At 42.0% G+C, this 20,196-nt stretch overlaps 1 protein-coding gene across 1 annotated transcript in view; it reads left to right on the plus strand.

Moving 5' to 3' along the window:
• PAPPA2 (pappalysin 2) overlaps positions 1-18,057 on the plus strand; it is a 230,588-nt gene extending 212,531 nt beyond the window's left edge. The window contains exons 21-22 of the mRNA XM_058660702.1: positions 15,710-15,808; positions 17,946-18,057. Of these exons, the coding sequence (XP_058516685.1) occupies positions 15,710-15,808; positions 17,946-18,020 (174 nt within the window). The 3' untranslated portion in view covers positions 18,021-18,057. The remainder of the gene's footprint in view (positions 1-15,709; positions 15,809-17,945) is intronic.
• The last annotated feature ends 2,139 nt before the right edge of the window (positions 18,058-20,196 follow it).

A 20,196-nucleotide genomic window follows, 5' to 3' on the forward strand; every position in this document is an offset into this window, starting at 1 on the left:
AACTTCTTTCACAAGTAACCACAGGAAGATTTTTCTCATCTGTTTTGTTACTCCATGAATGGGCACTGGTTTTTTCTTATCCCCTTCACCAACCCCTTTGTTTTTGCTGCTCCATTTCAGAACTTTCAGCTGTGGCACTCACTTCCGATAACAATCTCTGTGTTAGTTAAGCACTGATGCAATGATGTCACTGAACAAGTAACTCAAAAGACTGGTCTACTTACTGAAGTTTATCTTAAGGTTTGCAAAGATGTGCAGAATGATCTAACATTCGAGAAATTATTAAGGCTTGTATGCTGAAGTGAGGAATTCCAATCTTCTCTAGCCACTGTTGATCCAATGAGAATTTTCAAAGGGAGGCATATGGATTCACGTGACTGATCCATGGATGCAAGCTAAACCTTGATTCTTCAGAGATGTAAAGTGGCAAAGATCTTATTTATTCCTCAGATTTAATCTGCTATAACCTCGTACAGTACTTGTCTGCTGTTCTATGTTACTCCGGCCTCTCAAAATGACGTCTTCATGGCTGCCTCCAAAGAAAGGTGAGATACAGAGAGACGTGTGTCATTCTCTCAAAGTCTCCTCGAACCAAAATGAAGGCGCACTTTCTGTTGAGCTCCCCGCTTACCAGAACACAGTCCTGTGGTCTCAAGTACACTATCAGTGAATCAGGGACACTCGGGGAGCCTGGACATGTGTGTGAGAAAAACCAAAGTAATAAGAATTGTAAATTTGGAAGAAGTCACTATGCAAATTGGAAGAATAGAAACCATAACTTTACCACCTCTCACCTCTCCAAACGTGACATTCCCCCTTGCTGAACTGAAGGAGTGAAAATGAAAGGAAGAAAAGAGGCTGAATGAAAATTGTGTCTGCAGTAGAATGATGAGCATTTGATTCTGGGGTGTGGTGAGAGTTTAAAGTGACCCAGATTGGAAGGGTAGGCTTGGTTGGTGGCAGTGAAAGTGGGCTTACCTCACATGCCGTTGTTTCTATTACTCCTGCAATAAACTCAACCAGCAGTTGACCAGTCCACAATACCTGAACATTCTCTGTAGGCAGCTAAAAGTCCTGGCTCCTCCTCTGTCAGTCAGAGGTGTGTACTACCAGTAAATATTTGTTGTCATTGTTGAGGGACCTGCTTTTCTTTCTACTTTTTAAATTTTTATTTGACAGACAAAGGGAGACAAGCCAACAGAGTGAGAGCTCGCATTTTCCAGTCCATTCCTCCAAATACCTGTGACAGCTGTGATAGGCCAGATCAAACCCAAGAGCTAAGAACCCCATCCAGGTCTCCCAAATGGGTGGCAGAAATCAAATTAGGTCATCAATATGCCTCTCAAAGTCTGCCTTTGTGCGAAACAGGGATGGACAGATATCAAGCTCTGGTACTCTGAAGAGGGACATGAGTGTCTTAGGCAGTGTGTGAACCGGTAAGCCAAATGCCCACTTCAGGGTAACTGCTTCTAGAGGGCAAAGCCTATGCTGATACTTCTGTGTTTACACACAGCTCCTATGCATGAACACACAGTCCAACCCATTACTAAATATCCTGCACATAGCTAATAGATAATCAGACTTGACTAAGTGAAGTTTGTTTTATTTTCGTTGGTGGCTTTTCTTCTCATGTATTTGTTGTGAGTCTCCTTGTGCATGAAACACAAAATACTGAGGTTCAGAACTGGAATTTAGTACTTTACCTTTATTTTCAAATTAGAGAAACTAAAGAATGAATTTCATACATATTATGCAAATGTAAAAGACCCTGAACAACCGGAAATGAGAACTCCCTCCTGATGACCTCTCCTTCACATGCTGGTTTGGACACGTGAAATGCTTATGTTTAATTTTCACCTGTATTGCACTTTCCCCAAGTGACCTGGGGGGCATGGCCCTTTGTCTCATTTTCCCCATCAGTGGAATATGAATCATCATAGTCATCTGCCTCACCAGGCAGTGTGAGAACTAATTAAAATTGAGATTAGATTCAACTCAGGTTTTTCTAACATGAGAAATATTAAACTTGGTGGTGCGTGTCTGAAATGCTGTTAGACTTCCGGGAACGCTCTCATGCTTTGGAGCCACTGGTGACCCTGATGACATCATATCTGAGAGAAGTGTCTGCCACATAGACACCATATTGGTCAAATCTCCCCGTTGCTGGCTTTGCTGCCCTGTCTTCCCACCCCATGTGCCAGGCCTGTCTGAAGTTGCCTGGCAACTGACTGATGGAACTCTATGATATTTTTATTTCTTAGTGCCGTTTCACATACCTGCTTCGGTCCTGTGCTCCCATCTTGTCCTTTCTTCATAGATGCTGTCTTTTTAGGCAAGCTCTCGGGAAATTTTTTGTGCTGATAAATGAATAAAAGAGATAAATTAATAAATTTGTTAACTAGCCATGTATTTTTCTCTTAATCACTTCACCTTGATAGAAACTCCCCTGATACATAGAACTTAACTTGCCTGTTTTGTTCAGTAGGTCATGTTGGGGATACTCCACATTTTCACATAATCCCAACTTCAATTCTTATCTTCTCAGAGTGGCACATGAAGTCCAAAATCACTCTCAAGTAGAGTCATATTTTTGCCTTAATATCTTCCTTTTTTGGTTGCAGATACATATTATTCTGGGACCCCTTTTCATGGTGGGAAGATATGTAGGACTCTACAGAAAAAAATGGCATTTGTCAGAGGTACTTCCAGTCATCACAGGTGAATATTACTGGATTATTGGAAGAGGAAGAGAGGTCAGGTCCCCCAACTCTGCTCTAGTAGAACAGAAGAGAGGTGATCAGGTGTTTCAGATAACTTTGTTCACACATTTTGCTGCCTAGAGGTCGTGTTATCATTCTGTCCTCATGGTTGAACAGGGTAGATGATAAGAACCATAACTAAAGAGAAGACTCAAAACAGGGCAGAAATGATACAGGGATATCAATGCCCACAGAATCCAGGCTCACTGCACTCAGGAAACAGACAAGAAAGCTGATGGCCACATGGTGCACCTCATTACTGAGTGTCAATGCTAGTTGTCACTGTGAGCACTTATTGCCGTTATTATAAAGTCTGTGTCACTATTGAAGAAACTTAGGGGTTGAGGATTTAATTAGCCTCCCATGTGGATTTAGTCAATGAGCTGACAAGCTGATTCTAGAGTCATTGTTGTAAAACAAATAGGAAGATTTGAAACAAATAAAGCATGCCTGATTTATGAATAAGAAACTTTTTTGAAAATGTGACTAATACATGAACCTATTTTCCACCCACCTGTTAGGGTACCTGCCTGGTAGCTAGGAAAGGAAGAAAAGAGAAGGTGTCTCAGGGAACTGTATTTAGCAAGGAAAGGAGACTGAGGAAATGGGATTTGTGAACACATTGAGAAATAAATGCAGTAGGACAATAGAAGAGTAGATAAGATATACCAGCATCGCATAAAGGGAAAGTAAGCAAGACACTTGCACAGAGAATATGTTCCATAGAAGTAAAAACATGGACCAACGAATTAGCAGGCAATGGGATAGCTGGGCTTCTGACTTAAGATGATGTGACTGGTTGTGGAGGCAAATCACAGCAGTCAGCTAGACAAACCAATCTGTCCATAGAACTTAAAGTTAGGCTGGGGCTATAAGAAATAAGTCTATTGGTAGGAAAATATCTTAGAATAAACATGACACTTCCTTCTTGCCATTGCTGAACACAATTGGACCTGGATCTCAGGGAGGGTGACAATCTAGTCATATCTGAGTTATTGAGAAAACCCGGTAGACAATAGGAGGGCAGAAAGTAGACCTGAGATGTGGAATGTGTTTTGCTGAGTGTTCAGGATCATTGCTTCCATAATTCTGTACTTAGATTGTGATTTTTGCTCAGCAAGCAAATGACTTGAGAAAAACATGTCGCACTTTGAGTAGTCAAGCCTTTGTAGAAAGCCCTTCATCTTATCACTCTCTCTTGAATAGAACCATTTAGCAAGACCTGCTAATTTCCTTCACGATATTCCTTCCATCTGCTTTGTTCTGTGCTGGTGCTGGGATCAATGAACCAGCTTTGCTCATTACTTGATATTAACTTCTACCTTATCTGTGACCTAGTTCTCTCCTGATCTTTCTCTGCATTTTCCCCAGAGCCCACCTTGGGAGCATAACTTGCTTCACATTTTTCTTTTGTTTAAAGTTATATTTAGTTGCTCCCCACTGTCTTCAGGATGCAAACTAAATTCCTGTGGATAAAGACATGTACCTAGTTCAAATCATGGGACATTAATACCCAATGCAGAAAAGCACAGATGTATCTCTCCTTTTTCCATCTTATATTTGTCTTACAGTTGACCTTTCTGCTGCAATTACTGTCCCTATACTTCTGCTCAAGGTGTATCTGTTCTTCAGAGATTAAGTGTAACCCTATGTACTCCAATAAAGCTTTTCTAAAGTGTCCCAGGCCCCTTTGCTCCTTGGACTTGTGTAGTTGGTTAGTGGAGTTATTACTCACTCTGGGAATTGTCCCTGCATTTGCTATGATTTCCATCTTCTCCAGTGTTGTTCTGGTCGTGTCTGATTCAGTATTCATGCCATATGTGTCTGTAAGGGAAGGGCTTTGTCCTGCTTGCAGCCTGCACTTATGCCTTGTGTATGGGAGGCATCCTGATACATTTGATTAGATGGCACAGGATTTGTGTTATCCTTCCATGCATGACATATAATGGGTATTTTGCAATTGGATATTCTATATATCTTTCACCAATGCAAATAATATTTACTTTTCCTCCTACAAAAAGATGGTTACTTAATGTTTCACTGAGAGATTGGTCCAGGTGTTGTTGTATGAGAAGTGGAACAAGGCATACCATGAATATATGGTGATAATCCTTGGGGAGGCACGAATGTGTCAGGATGCTTATGGCAAAGGCCGGGCCATCTGACTGCCCCTTACCAGTAGACACTGCCTCTCACTGCCCTGCCCCATGGCCTTTCTATCAGTAGAAAAGGCTAGAAAATGATCCCTGCTTCACAGGACTAGTGTAAGCATTTATCAAAACCCTGAAGATAAACCATGTAGTACAAAAACTAAAACACCAATTTGTCTTACATAATAATTTATAATTTATAAAAATAGCTTTTCCTTTGAGACCATTTTTTCCATATGGAGCTTCCAGAAAAAGTGTGTGTGTGTGAGTATAAAATGAAATATGTTTATACTACATACTTACAAATATCAGATAATATTATATACATGCATGGCATATGAGAGAATAAACGTGTACAGCACATATATTCCATGTATGTGAGCATTCTTGTATGTGTATGTCTCTGTGCCATATACATTCCTATATATATGTATATGTGTGTATATATATATATTTATATATATATATAAAGCCTAGGCACACACACTTATACATATGAAAGAAGAAAACCAGTGCCATTAGTAATACTTCACAAATACTTCCAAAATCTCAGGGCAGTGAAGACTTAGCTCTGTCCCAAAGTGAGACTTTCGTCCAATGAAGAGCTCATATGTCATCAAAATAAGGAAATATTTTGTTCACTGTGTTAGTTTCCTTAAACAACACTTCCAACCCTAGAAATTTTTACTTTTCTTTCAAATTTTCTCTTAGTGTGTTTGACTGCTAAACAGGAGAAAGGCGTGGGGCGGGGGGAGGTTGAAGGAGAGAGAAAAAGAAAAAAAAAAGACTCTCAGCAAACAGCAGGAAGGCCAAGAAAAATATTTAATCCGAACAATGAATATTGTCGTTTCCTCCCACAGTCTGCATTCCCAGTCATCTTCCATGGACAGTTTGGGGAGCCAAGAAATGCTAAGCTGCCTGGCATGTGGTGGGTGGGGAACAGGGGTGAGCATGCGTGTCTAGCACTGGAGAAACATTCTAGTTGCCTCTTTACACTTTGAAGTAAAGTCTCACAAGGGAGTCAGAAGACACAGATAGAGGGGAAGAGAAGTTCTTTTTTTTTTTTTTTGGTGTTTTTTTTAATTATTATTTTTAATAATCTTACTTAGTTGATTAGGGAACAAAGTGTCAAGGGCTACAGGGTGAAAGTGGGTAATACCATTGTTTCCACAGCAATATCATTTTGCCCTGTATCCGGGGTCAGGGAAAAAAAAAAAACAAAGGGAAAAGCCCCACCCAACCTCCCACCCATCCCAGATCCCCAACGGGAGGCGCGCTCTGAGGGTCCTGCTCATACAGTTTTGATAGTTCATCGTTCTGGACTGCTGCCAATGTCTCAGTTCCAATCGCAATGAACCCTATTCAGAATCCACTGGCTGACAGTCTCTTCATGGTTGGAGTTCTAAGATCAGCAGTTCAGTTGGAGGGATCTCCAAAGAAACTTCATCTGAGATGATCCTAGGCCTGATTCTTGTGTGAGTTTGCCAGTACAGAGTCCGACACCATCCGTCACACCAATCAGCTTATGCTCATGCTGGTTGTTGGGATTGCTGGGTTCGTTCTGTTTCAAGCCCTGTCTTGCTCGTGAACCAGCGGGTGTTGTAGTCCAGTTCGATCCTGCCCGCTTCATACTCGGTCCTCACGCAAACCGGTTGGAGCTGCAGCCTAGTTGGGGAGACTCCCCATAACCCCCACCAGTTCTGCCCCCTACCCTGGTTCCCATGCTTGCCAGTACACACTGCAGGCTTGTCAAGTCTGTCCCACATCCTGTTTAGCTCTCACACGTGTTGATGGGCATTGAAGCCCAGCTCAACCCAACCAACCTACTATCCAGCCCACACACCTACTGGCAGGTGCCCTTCTGTACAGCCACCCCTGCCCCTGTCCTGGTGTTCATGCCGTCCAATGAGAGTGGTAGCCCCGAAGGAGGTGCCCACTATTTCCCTTCTAGGCCACACTCACTCCCAGATTATGCACTCTCCAGGTAGTTCTGACATTTGACTTGACAGAATTAGCTCCAAGTGCCAGCCTCTGCCAGCTAGTACTGCGGCTAGCCCAACCAACCCTCACCCACTCTAGTTTTTGCTTGCACCAGTCAAAATAGTCAGCCCACCGTGGCCCTTCCCTTATCTAGCCCACATGAGGCCCACAGGTGTTACAGCCCTGCCTATTCTGATCTGCCCCCATCCCAACTCATGCTTTCCAATGGAAGTAGTTGTCCAGCAGGGGAGCCCACATTCCCCTGTCAGCTTTGCCTGCTCCCCCTGATTATCACATGTGCTGTTTGGGCGCTGCAACCACATCTGGTACAGCTCATCTCACCTTGGCATTCCTTATTGTGCACTAGTATGTGTCGCGACCGAACCTGGCTCGACCCACACTCTGTTCTGGCTCTCGGACTCACCAGCCGGTGATGTGAACAGGTTCAGCCTGGTCTGACCCCAATCCATGCCATGTGTATACTAGTGGGATAATTTCCATAGCCTGTTCTGGGCTGTTTCCGGGAAGAGAAGCTCTATGCTGACATAGAACCCAGTAGTTTCCCTGGACCTTTTTCCAGTATCTGCCTTCTGCTAGAGAAAGGTTCTCTGCCTCTTATACCTAGTTTCCATCATCGGCTATACCAGCTATTGAGCAAAGCAAATCTCACTTAATGAGCTATTCATGTGGCATATATAGCCCTGGCATCACAGCTGGTCAAAAACCAGGAGACCAAGGGTTAAGAGAATAGTCACATAGAAAGGTGATGGGAGGCAGGCACAGAGTTCTACCCCACTCGCTAAGGTCCTGTTCAGACTGCTTAGTTTCACGGCATTGAGTCTGAAGAGGGTTGGTCTGCTATTTTCACTTAGCAGTCAAGAAGCAACTCCTGTAATGTGCTGGTTATAGGACCCATTGCTAAAATGGGAAAAGGAAGGAATAGAAATGGGAACAACATACAAATGTCCCTGGCTCCACAGTCCTCGCACAGCTTGAATCTCCTGGGTTCAAGATTTCTGTCGTTAACCTTCAAATATAATAGGCTGGCTGCTGATCAGTAGAGAGGAGACAGAAAAGTTCCTGCGGTTGGAGGGGGTGTGAGGGAAACTTTGTTAGTCCGATCCTTGAAAGAAGAAACCCCAAAGCCTTAGTGAGACAGTGTCAACAGCCTTGTTGGCCATTTATACTATTTTCACTGTAGAAATAAAAAAAAAAGAAAATCATCAGAACTAGTGTGGGTGCCAGCCTTACCACGGGGACTCCATTGGTCTGTTGCCCTTGGACATCAGAGCGGAGATGCTGTGGGTCGTTCCTCCTTCTACTGGAGCCCAAGCACAGATTTTGTGCGTCGCAACAGCCATGCTCCAGTAGCCCAGTCTTCAGGTCACCAGGAGGACTGTTTCCACGACTGGGTGACACTTTGGGAAGCATCACTGTGTGATCTGAGCAGGACATGGTCATGGGATTGGGGAGCAAGTACATGAAATCCAGTCCAACTGCCTTTACAGGACACTGATTCCAAGGAAACGCAGACCACAGGGGGTCAGCAATGCCCATTGGTGTTGGAGGAAGAAATGGGCTTTGGGTGCTTTTGTTGTGTTCCTTTTTAGGGCATAGAGTTGGGAGTTCATGCTGAAGGACCAAAGAGCGTTCCTGTGCATGCCTGTGGAAATTTAAAGAGGGAATAAAGGTGGTGGCAGGAAGTGCTGTTCTGAACACTTCTGCAGTCTGATGACAGGGCAGGGGAAGGACAAGGGGGAAGGAGGCCAAATACCTTCTATCTGTTTCAATGAGACCTCTAGGCCATCAGGAGGCCAGACACACCCCTGGTGGCATTGGCTTTCAGCAGAGCGACAGATGGAATAATTGTAGGAGCTGTTTTGTGGGAAGTCCTGTGGAGAGTTGCTCTATTCTCTCATATCTGACTCCAACTTTGAGGCAGAACTGACCCTGATACTCCTCTGCTCATCTCCACCACACAAGGCTCCATCCGTCCTCACTCCCATCCTACCTCGGGTGGGCAAAAGCCATTCTAGATGGGCTGAAGAGAGGCCTAGTAGAGCAGCAGGTTGTAAGTGAGCTGGGCAGCGTATATAGCATGTGGTCTTTCTTTGAGCTTAGTGGGAGGGTCTGCCAGACAGTCTCTTCCCTGTGCTGTTTTCATGTGCTGTAAATTGGGGAAGATGAATCCTGGATGCTTCAAGCATTTCAGACGCTTACACAGCCTGGTCACCACCATGGTTTGGGGGAAAGCCCTAATTCCAGAAATGTGCCTTTCTGATTTACAAGTTCCAGATCCCTGTCCGTTTTATCTGTACGTCTCTTTATTATAGCTCTGATGTGTAGGAATATGAATGTATATGTATACAAACATAAAATCCATACATCTATACATACATATATATGTCTGATCTAGTTCAACTTTAGCATCTATAGTATCTGCACCTAAGTGTCTTAAAGTTGGACCTGAGTCTGAGCCACATTACTCTTATGAAGCAACATGCCTAGAAAATTTTCTGCAGTAGAAAAATAATGAAAGGAGGAATCTGGTCATAAAACACACTCAGGACAGGTAGTTATAACCCCACTTCAGAACGACAGTCATTTGGAGCTGGGAGACAATTTTTCTAGACTGCCTCACTCCTTTCTGCACTGTTTGGAATATCATTGGCCTTAACTGCCTTTCCTCTACTCTTACCAGCTCGTCTGATTTTATTCATCTTTGTTGAGTCTTTGTTTTTAATGTCCCAACTCTTCATTTCTATTCTTTTCAGTTTTTTATTAGGGCAATCATGTGTATTGTTTTGTTAGAAAAAATACTGAACTACTGACTGGGACCACAGTGGTTAGATATTGAACTTTCGTTAGTGCATTCAGAGGCAAAAGAGAACTCTGGTCCAGGAGAGGTTGTACTTAGGAAATTGTTCCTACAGAATTCATTCCTAGTTTTTTTTTTTAATTTTATGATGCAATTCCATAGGCTTTGGGACTATCCCCTCCATATTCCCTTTCCCCAACTGATTTTCCCCATATTATTACTACAGTATATTCCCTCATAAGCAATCATAAGTCTGTCATTCTGCTATTTAAGTGTATTCTGACATTGCAAGTACAGACACTGGCAGAGTCCAGCATCCTATTGTCAAGACATATCCAACAGTTTCATTGGGAATTCACCTTTGATTTGCAAGTAGAGATGCATACTGCCACGATGCATTTTAATATCTTGATTTTTACATGTTTTAAGATGATTGTAACAAGTTCATGAATGTGGCACTATTGGGACTGACCCATTCCAAGAGCTGAAGACTGCAAGAGGCAACCACTTCTTGCCTCTTTTCCTCACTTGACTGCAGGGAACAGCAAAATACCTGGAATTATCATTCTGAGGCTCAGAAACAAATATATGGGACATGAGCATGAGTTGATATAATAGAAGCTGTTGAAGGAATTTTAGTACGACATAACTCAATTGGAATGACACTTGACCTACAAGTGAGAAAACGGAAGTGCATTTATAGAAGTTCAGAACAATTGAAATTATATATACAAGCTTTTCTTTTTCCTCTTTGGTAAAGATGCCAAAGGATCCCCAATAGATTAGAAGATTATTGAGACATTGGTATTTGTTATAGCATTTTAGATCCCACTTGAAATAATCACATCCCTTATCATAGTGCCTCCCAATGGGAGCTCCCTCCTCCCTCCCTGGAAGGCAGCGATAAGGGCTCAAGTAGTTGAGTTCCTGATACCCTTATGGGATAAATAGTTTGAGTTCCACTCCAGGCTCCGCTCTAGCCCAGCTGTGGCTGCTGGAAGCAATGGGGGAGTGAACATGAGAGATATTTCTGGGTGTGTAAGTGCATGTATGAGTATATGTGTCCACATTTCCAATGAATTAAATAAGCAAATACATTTTCAAATGATAATGAAATATTCTGATAGTGATATGATGGCAGAGTAAAAATAATATCAGACTGGGACATGAAAGCTCTGGATTCTATTTCAGAATCAACACTCACTAGCCTTGAAAACAAAATAGTTCACCATCAAAACAGCCTATTAAATAGTCTTCAAGATTTAATGGAGCCTTAAAATTTCATGTGTCTCTGCTCCTTTAGAAAGTTAAAAACTTTCCAACTGATTTTATTTTATCATCTATCTATCTATCTATCTATCTATCTATCTATCTATCTATTTATCTATCTATCTATCTTTATCATATTGGGATTTCTGGGTCTCCTGGCTGTTTTTCTGTTAATTTTTGAGGACCTTCCATAGTGTAGGCTTTGGCTCATGTCTTGGCTACTCCACTTACAATTCATCTCTCCGCCAATGGCCCGAGAGAAGCAGTGAAAGATGTCCAAGTGTTTAGGTCCTTGCCTTCCACGTGGAAGACACATATGAACCTCCTGGCTTCATCATATGCTCCTCTCGTTTGTATATGTACACACACATGCACATACATATATACATGCATGTATGTGCGTATATACATATAAACACATGTATCTGCATATGTGCTCTTTATATGTGTGTATATGTATGTGTGTATATGTATGTATTTATGTATATATGTATGCATACACATATATAGGTATATATGCCTTTCAATACAGAAATATTTTTTAAATTTATAATAAATGATTAAAGTGTAAATTCATATTTGTTCAAATGACTCAAAATTGATGCACGATTTTCTCCTACTGTCCCTTATCTATGAACCTTCCAAAGACTTCCCCTAGTGTTCTTCCCATTAGGGGTCCCTTCAAGGCGCTCAAAGGCCTCCCTAATTCCGCCCTGAAATGCTAATTTATGTTCTTCACAGTCTTTGAGTGTGAAGCCCAGGTAGGATGAACACAGTCAGCAAAATAACGGATCAAATAGAGTCACTACTAAGCCAGAGTTCACCATTCATTGACAAGTCAGAGAAAAAAGAGATGCGATCAGTGCACTTGTTTGTGTATCCACACAGTTTCCTTCTGTTGCAAGAACTGCCTAGATGCTGCATCACAGCTGTTCCGAGACAGGGCCACTTGGGAGGTTGGTGTAATCTAAGCAATACGAGGACATGGTGATAGGTGTGACTGCATTCCCATAACTGGAAAGGCTATTCAGAAATGATGGGAGAGAGAAAAGCATTTGGTGTCATGTGAAGATTTTATGAGTCTCTGCTCGTCTAAAACACTCCTTAAAAAAAATGGGACTCTTCCCCATGCCTGTCTAGAGAGTTCTAGTCCTTTTGCTTGGAATCCCACACTACAGCACAACAGAACTGCTGGCAGGAAGTTCAAGCTAACCTTTCCGAAATACTAGTATGAGCTTGAGGTCCCTTGTAGACTGTAGGATAAAATGCTGTCGATATGGTTCATTAGGGGTCTTTAGTTCATCGCTCGGAGTGGGTGGCGCTCTTCCCCAGGCGAGTTCTCCAACAGGCAGTCTGGGCCACCCTCCTGCATAAGTTTTGTTCTCTTCTCCCGCTCAGTTTTTTTAGAACCCCCTTTCACTCAGAATCAGCCAATGAAAAGGCCCGTTCCAGAGGGGTTTACAGGGAGCAAAGCCGACCCCCCCACCGGCAGGTCCGCCTACTGTTGGCATTTGGATCAGGTCACTTTCTAATGTCCTTCTGTGATCTGGTGTTGAGCTTTCACTTAGAGTCCATTCCCTGAAACTCTGAAACCATGTTTGATTTGTCTCCATAACAACACCTGGCACATCTAAGGATGGAGTCAAGAATGCTGGTGATTAAATGAATGACTACACCCATAAACAACAGATAGGGCCACCATCTCTATGGCCAATTTCCCAGAACCGTCTTAAAACAGAACATATCATGGACTATGAAACATAAAGAAGAAATCACATTTACTTTTGGGACATTTCCAAGGTAATATAAAAAGGTAAATAGACAGCATTTGCTCTTAGCTTTCAATCATTCCTGTATGGACATTTATTTGTTCACCTCATCTTCCTGGAGCAGTGCAAACATCAGAAAGCTGGCAAGAAAAACCTTCCTGTAACAACCGTAGGAAAAGCATTCCCGTCACAGGTAACATTGCCATAAGGAGAACAAACTGTGTGTTTACTTCAGGTATAACCGGAAGTGCTTGACCTGATGTTGTGTGTGTATGTGTTGGAGATGACACATTTAGCAAAAGGAATAGCCTTCCTGTGCAGTGAAAATAATAAATGTTCATGTTAATGATTTTGTTCTTTATGTTGTTAATTAGAAGGGGTAAGGATTCAGGCATTTTATAAGGACTTTCTTCTTTTATCAAAATGATTAATTTGAAAATGAAAGTGACAAAGAGATAAACTTGAAGTATTTGCAAGATAGTCTTGTGTGGAACACTCCATTTTCTGATATCATGGGATAAAGGAAGTGTATGTAAAGGTGCTGAAAAGCTGTGTCCACGAAGGACAGAGAGATGTCCCGATCTGACACCTTACTTGGAGTAAAACAACCTCATCTGCATTCGGTCTTCACAAGCTTTTAAACTTTGGATCAATTAGTCATTTTCTCCCTCCTATTTTTTTCCATTGTAACTCTGGATTCAAACTGTCAAGCTTCCCAGGCACATGTTGCCATAGGAGACTCTATTTGTTGAGGGTGGAGTGGTTGTTTTTGGCAGGTTGGGGGAGGAGCAATTAATTCTAATAGGTGTATAGTAAATTAAACACTTGAACATTTACAACCTTTTCTCTGTATTTCTGCCCCTTTTACTAAATTCCCAGATGACCCTTTAAGGAACAGTTTTAAAAAAAAAAGTGTTTCTAGAAATCTGTTGTGAGATGTCAGTGAAGTCCAGTGAAAGTTGAAGAAGGTCACCTGGGCAGTTGCTGCTTGCTTTCAGCAGGCTTTCTCTACTGTTCTCCAAAGAAGCCATGCTTGGCGAAAACTGTGGAAAGAAAACTTCTCTAGGATTCTTTAGTGAATCCTTCAAGTATGTAGGTTGTTCTTATGGAAAGGAAGGGAAGGTGTCTCCAGATCTACCTTCATTTCTCCAGGGAAACAGAATATACGTCGGAAAAGTATTTCTGGGTGCTCTTTGGATTTTTATAGACAATTCCATGGAGAAGAAAGAAGGAACGGATTACATTGTGCCAATGAGTCAGTCAGGGCTGAGGCAAGAGTAACAGATGTCGTGTTAGGTGAGTGAGACCTATTCCAACATTAGAAAAAGGGAAAAATAAAACTCTTTGGAATGGCAGTAGAGGTATGGGGTCTTCCTGGGAAGACCCGAGGGTGTCCAGGGATGTTAATAATGCACTCACTGCAGTAGGATACTTATCTGTTTGCAGTAATACTATGTCTTGACTGTACTGTTATTCCAAAGTCTCTACAGCCAAAGTGACTGACTCAAGCATCAAAGACAAATGCTCATCTCAGAATCTTTGTCTTTAATCGCAGTGAAGCTTGTGTTGAAAACAGAATTCATTTTCACTTCCTGCTTTCAACTGACATTGCCCCGCAGCTGTGCAACAGCTGTTGAGTTCCACCCCACAAGTAGCAGCTTTTCAGGGGTTGGCAAACTGGTATAGATCTGGATTGATGTTCAAATGACCTCAGGACCCCATAGAATAAATCAAAACATTGAAGTAATAATTTGGATGAGCTCATCCTGACATAGCTCAATTGCTGAAAATTATTTAATGGATATTTTTGAGTTAAGTGATTTATCGCATCAAAGGAGGGAGCGATCTATTTGACATTTTTGGAGGGTGGAGAAAGAGAAAATGATGCGATCATGTAAACTGGAAGGTAACCTTAAAATCCAAGAGTTCCGTGGCTCACAGAGTTCAACCACAGGCTGTTTTTTGAGGCTTTCAGTCGAGCATTAGCTCTGGATGGAAAGTAACCAATGTCATTGTGTAGGTGGACTATCCCAAGTGCTCGCCAGCTTGCTGTGGGTACTGGGTTTCTCTCCAGAGATAATTCTGTGAAAAAATAATGCATTGGTCAGTTGAACCCTTTTTTAACCGCTTGTTCCTGTTCTTATCACACATTCCCTTTTGAGGTGAAATACTCCATTAACTCTGGTTTGGCATGGACCCCATTCCCATTTTGGTTCCTCTTAACTTGAAGAAGTAGCAGGAGTGGATTGGGACCATTTACCTCTCTCTGTTTTAATCCTATTCCTCACTGCTGTGCCTCAGGGGACCATGCATATAGGACTGTTTTTGTTCTACAACCCATGCTGTCACGTCAAGGACCCCCGCACCCCGGGGAGACATCATTTGAGTTTCCAAGTACCTGTCCTGAGGCCAGGGGGCAGAGATTATAGTTTGTAATAAATGAGAAGCAGCAAAAAGTCAAGGTCCAAAACACGAATGCCAATCTCTGCCTCATTATGGTTGTGTGATCCGGCTGTGGAGTAGAGGAGGTATCCCATCATCTCTATGAACTTTCCGTTCTTCTCTAATAAAGTCAGAATTTAAGGCTCATCTTCCCTGGTGTAGGTTTTTCATATGATCAAAATAAGTAAAATGTGGGAAACTTATTTTCTACACTATATAATACAAAGACCTATTACTACTATAAGACCCAAAAAAAAATGGGTCAAGAAAAGTAATGGTTCATTCCAATCTCAAAAATAACCCTCACACAGGTGCTTAAAGCAAAATGTGACCACCCCTTGGCTCCATGGTCTTACCGACAGATCAACTTGACAATGTTAGGTCAATGTTTAGCCTATTCTGGGAGTATTTTTCTGTAATCTGTCTGCAGTGTTATGGGTTCTGTTGGGTGTGTGGTGTCTGGGAGAGTAGGGTTAGCTTTGGTGAATCACACTGAGACACTGACCTGCAACCTTCTTACAGCCTTTTCAAGCAGATGGTTGGTGTGATACCATCAACAACCGGGCCTACTGCCACTACGACGGGGGAGACTGCTGCTCTTCCACTCTCTCTTCCAAGAAGGTAAGTGAGGGCACCTGGAGAGGGATAGGGAAGAATCAAGGTGAGTTCTTTGGCTAAGAGTCAAGAGGGAATTGAAACGAGTAAATGTTAGATTCCAAAGTGTGACAGAATTCAGGGTAGCAATCTTTAGCATAGGTACTTAGAAAACTCTAGTCCTCTGACCTTAAGACCCATGATTCCGCCATAAAAGTATGTCCTTTGCTTCCGGATGATTCATGTATGCTTATTGTAGTCCAGGAAGTTTCTCTGAAAGCTAGAGAGATAATGGTCTTTAGCCATTGGGAGGCTGGATTACCAATGAAGCATAGCCTTATTATTACTAATCTTCACAATTAATAAGCATGTACAATGTTTAATAAGAAAAATGCAGGCGTATATCGCAAGCCCACATGACACACTCTCTGAACCAGATCCTGTGTAGTAATCCTTTTCCTGAGGCCCTTCGGGGATGAACATTCCTAACAGGAATGTTAGCGGATATCAACCTAAACCTGCAAAACTGAATAGGCTGAAACTCTTCAATATCATGGGTAAAAATTCAGGTGCTCAAACACTTTTTGAAGCTTGTTGGCCAATTTGATGAATTAGAATTATGAGGGATCATTTCCTTCTTTGTTCGCATCTCTATCATAGAGATACATCTATCCATATAGCCTATATGCAGACTTAAACATATTGCTTCTTAATGACTAATATTTAGTGACTGTTTCCTGTGTGCCTCGCAATATTCTCTTAGTGAATGCAGAGCAATAAGGCGGTTATCATATCGCTATTCCACTTGGCCCTGTTTCACTCCGAAACCAATAAATTCTGAACTAAGAGAAACAGATCAAGCGCTTGGACAACAGATCAGAAATCAAGCCAGCTAGTTTCTTCTCTCGCTTGTGAAAGTCACTAGCCAAAGATCCCTTCTCTACAAAGGAAGGCAGGGTCGGTTAGGAAGAAAGCATGCTGTCGTGATCCGCATCTCATTTTCTACAAAACTAGGATTTTTCTTTAGTGGATTTTTATGCCTGTGGCCCACATACATAACAATCGCGTCAGCCCTTCAAGGACTCCTGAATTCTGTTTTACTTCAAACATGCAAGTATTCTGAAAATTTTCCTGAACAACCCCACCCGGTCTCCAGTCGGCTTGCACAGTAACCAAGCCCATGGCTTCAGTGCACTTGAACTGGTGATGTACGTGACAGGCTTGTTTATTTATATCTCATGTGACTATCAGTGCCCAAAGGGTAAACTCTTTGCCCTGGTAGAGCAATAGCTACAGGCACAAAATGGTGATGCTTGTGTGTTGGCACAAGTACACACAGAAGAGAGAGCACCTTTTATTGCTGGATCATTTTCTGGCATGGGAGAGGGATGATTTCACAAAAGTGAGGCAGTACAGTCACATACAATGGCGGGAAGATGCAATGTCTCACCAAGTCAGAGTATTTCCTGGCTTAAGAAAGGCAAAACCTTGTGTTTATCATGTCAACATTGATCTTACTGCCCAAGAATCCTGAGGAGTAGAGGTTACACAACTAGTGTATATGAGAGTGCTTCAAACAAATTTCCAGACAGTGGGATTAAAAGATAAGCTTATTTTGGTACAAAAACGTTTTTAAGATCCACACATGATTTTTTTTTCATTCATACACATAATCTATACACTCTTTGCAGACTTGTAAATATTGGTTTTCCTTGCAGCAGTCATTACCCTGAGCTAAGATACCTCAGCTTTCCTAGCCTGTAAAGAGACAATGCAAACGTTGACCTCTCTATTTTACAAAGATTTCATAAAGAGAGCAGCAGCAACAAAAACAGAGAGCAGCAATAGTCTTAGACATTGATGTAAATGCTAGAAGTAATAGCAACGGTGCCTGACAACACATACGTGATTTTTAACCGCCTGATTGAAACCACACAAGCACCCTCTGGTTTCTGTTGCCCTCACCACTTTATAAAGAAAAATGTAAAGTCAAGAAGGATGACCTCACCGACAGCACTGTGGTGTGTGAGAGACCTGCGTGTTCATTGCAGGGATAACTAACATCTAGCCTTACACTTCCTGAGGGACCAAGAAGCCAAAGCGAAAGGTGATTGAAAACTGGCACAGAAGTAATGTCCTTCGCACTTCTCTCTCGTCCCCCTAGGTCATTCCATTTGCTGCTGACTGTGACCAGGATGAGTGCACCTGCCGAGACCCCAAGGCAGAAGAAAACCAGTAACTGTGGCATGAAGCCCCTCCTTCCACGTCCCTGGAGGCTGCCACAGCAGGAAACAAAGGTCATGAAACCAAGGAGGGACAGTGAGAAGAATCTCACAAACAAAATGCCAGAGTGTTTCTGAGTTCCAACCAGTCCACCCAGGAGTCCAAACAGGGAAGAGGTTACAGGCAAATATTTCTTTAAAAAGGCAATTGATTTAAAGCAGAAGGAGGAAATAGGCTAGACAGATAAGAACCCTCCTCTGCCGTGTATATTCTCACCTCAGCCTCAACCCTCGTTCTATTCCTCGTTCTGTACACTGCCAGCTACTTATCTCCTTCCAACTTGTAAACCAAAACTCAAATGCTAGAAAAGCAGTTGCCAGGGACACTGTGCTAATCCCCCTTTCTGGATTGTCATCTTTCAGGGCTCACTTACTCTAAACTGGCTCTTCGCCTTTCTTTTGTGTAATCTCCCCTACATAATGAGGTTAGTTACTAATTCTTTATACGTATTTAAACATAATTATATAAATATATTATATATTATATTTTATGCTGTTTACTAAGCTAAAAAGTATCCATTGTTCCACACATGCTGCTATGAAGTTCAGGTCCAAAAGGAATGCTGAGGCTTTGGGGGGCAGAAAGACAATTTCTTCTACCAGCTTTCCACTGATGGGGGTTGGCAAGATGAATGAGAAATGGAGAAGGAGAGAGAGGGGAGGAGAAAGAAAAAGAAAGTCTGAATACTAGCATGTCAGCTAACCATGTTATTTGAACTGGAAGCTTGTCCATTTGAAAAGTTTTGAGGATGGAGGTGATAACACTAACAGGCATGCAAGATTAGATGTGAGTACCTGTTTATGAGTATAGCTTTAGATTACAGTTTTTGAATATCTGTCCAAAATGGTTTTACTAACTCTGCAATTCTCAGAACTTTCGGATGGAATTCATATGACCCAGGATTTTTGTTCATTTTCATATGTGCCTGTTCCACATGGGGCTTTCAGCTAAGCAGTCAGTCAGCAAGCTTGTTAAGGTTCATTCTGTCATCACCAGCATCACTGGAACTCACCCACTTCTCCTGCTTTGGCTCTGATCTCTTTTCTTGTCAGAATGTTCAGGCCTGACCATCAATGACAGCCACATCACCATGGAAGTGGTTAGGCGTAAGATGAGAAGTGAGAAGAGAGCAAGCTAGAATGTCAGAATCAAGAAAACATGAAGTGAAGAGATGTCAGAGTTAAATCAGGGCCAATGGCAAGATAATGCAATGAAGCAAAGAGGCTCGTTGCTTGTTCCAGATCTACAAAGAATGCCCTAGTAGATTCTTTGAGCAACACAGAGTCTGAGATAAATTCTACTCAAGCATGGTGTATAAAATCTGTGACCCACAGATTTCAATTTGAGCAAAGTGTAGAAACACATGGAGCAAGGGTGACACTCTGTGGGAAGAAAGAAGAATTTCAGCTAGGTAGGGTTCATTTCATTTTCTTTATTCTTCTTTCTTATTCAGTGGATTAAGAAGACTGCATGCGAATGGCTACATTAACCGTGCCTTTCCTTACATCCCAGGCTCACTGCAGTTTTGCAGTTGCATTTTCTCAAAACAGTTATGGATTAGAATGGGGCAGAGGCAGTGGGAATCCAGTCTTTGTTCAACAGGCAAGTCTTATCATCTTAGTAAGGGCTTGGTGTGTATTCTTCTCAGTCTCTTCTCCCACAGAAGCCAAGAATGGGCAAAAGTTAGAGCAAAACTACAGCCTGTTCATATCATCTTGTTTGGTCAGTCTTTTTGCTCTTCAAAACAGCTCTGCCAACAGAAAGAGGAAATGATGTTCATTTATCACCAAAATTCTACGATCATATAGGAACGAACAATATTGTGGGATGGTAAATAATGAAGATAAGGCAATATGTGAGTCTTTGTAAGTATATGGAATGATGGCAGCAAAGCCATTGGGAAAAGAAAAAAGCAGATTTTGCCCATGCAAATAAATCTTGTTCTCTGTATTTCCAGAGAAATTGCACCCTAGACATCATCCATTGTCCGAAATCATATTTATTGATCCCAGGAGGGCAATAAATACTATTTCTGGGGTTTTGATGGCTTCAATATGGTAAGCACAGAGCAAATGTTGAGATTCTCTATTTTACAAGATTCAAAACATACATTTTAAAATTGTTTTCTTGAA

Source organism: Ochotona princeps, chromosome 2, assembly GCF_030435755.1.
Source record: "Ochotona princeps isolate mOchPri1 chromosome 2, mOchPri1.hap1, whole genome shotgun sequence".
NCBI lineage: Eukaryota > Metazoa > Chordata > Mammalia > Lagomorpha > Ochotonidae > Ochotona > Ochotona princeps.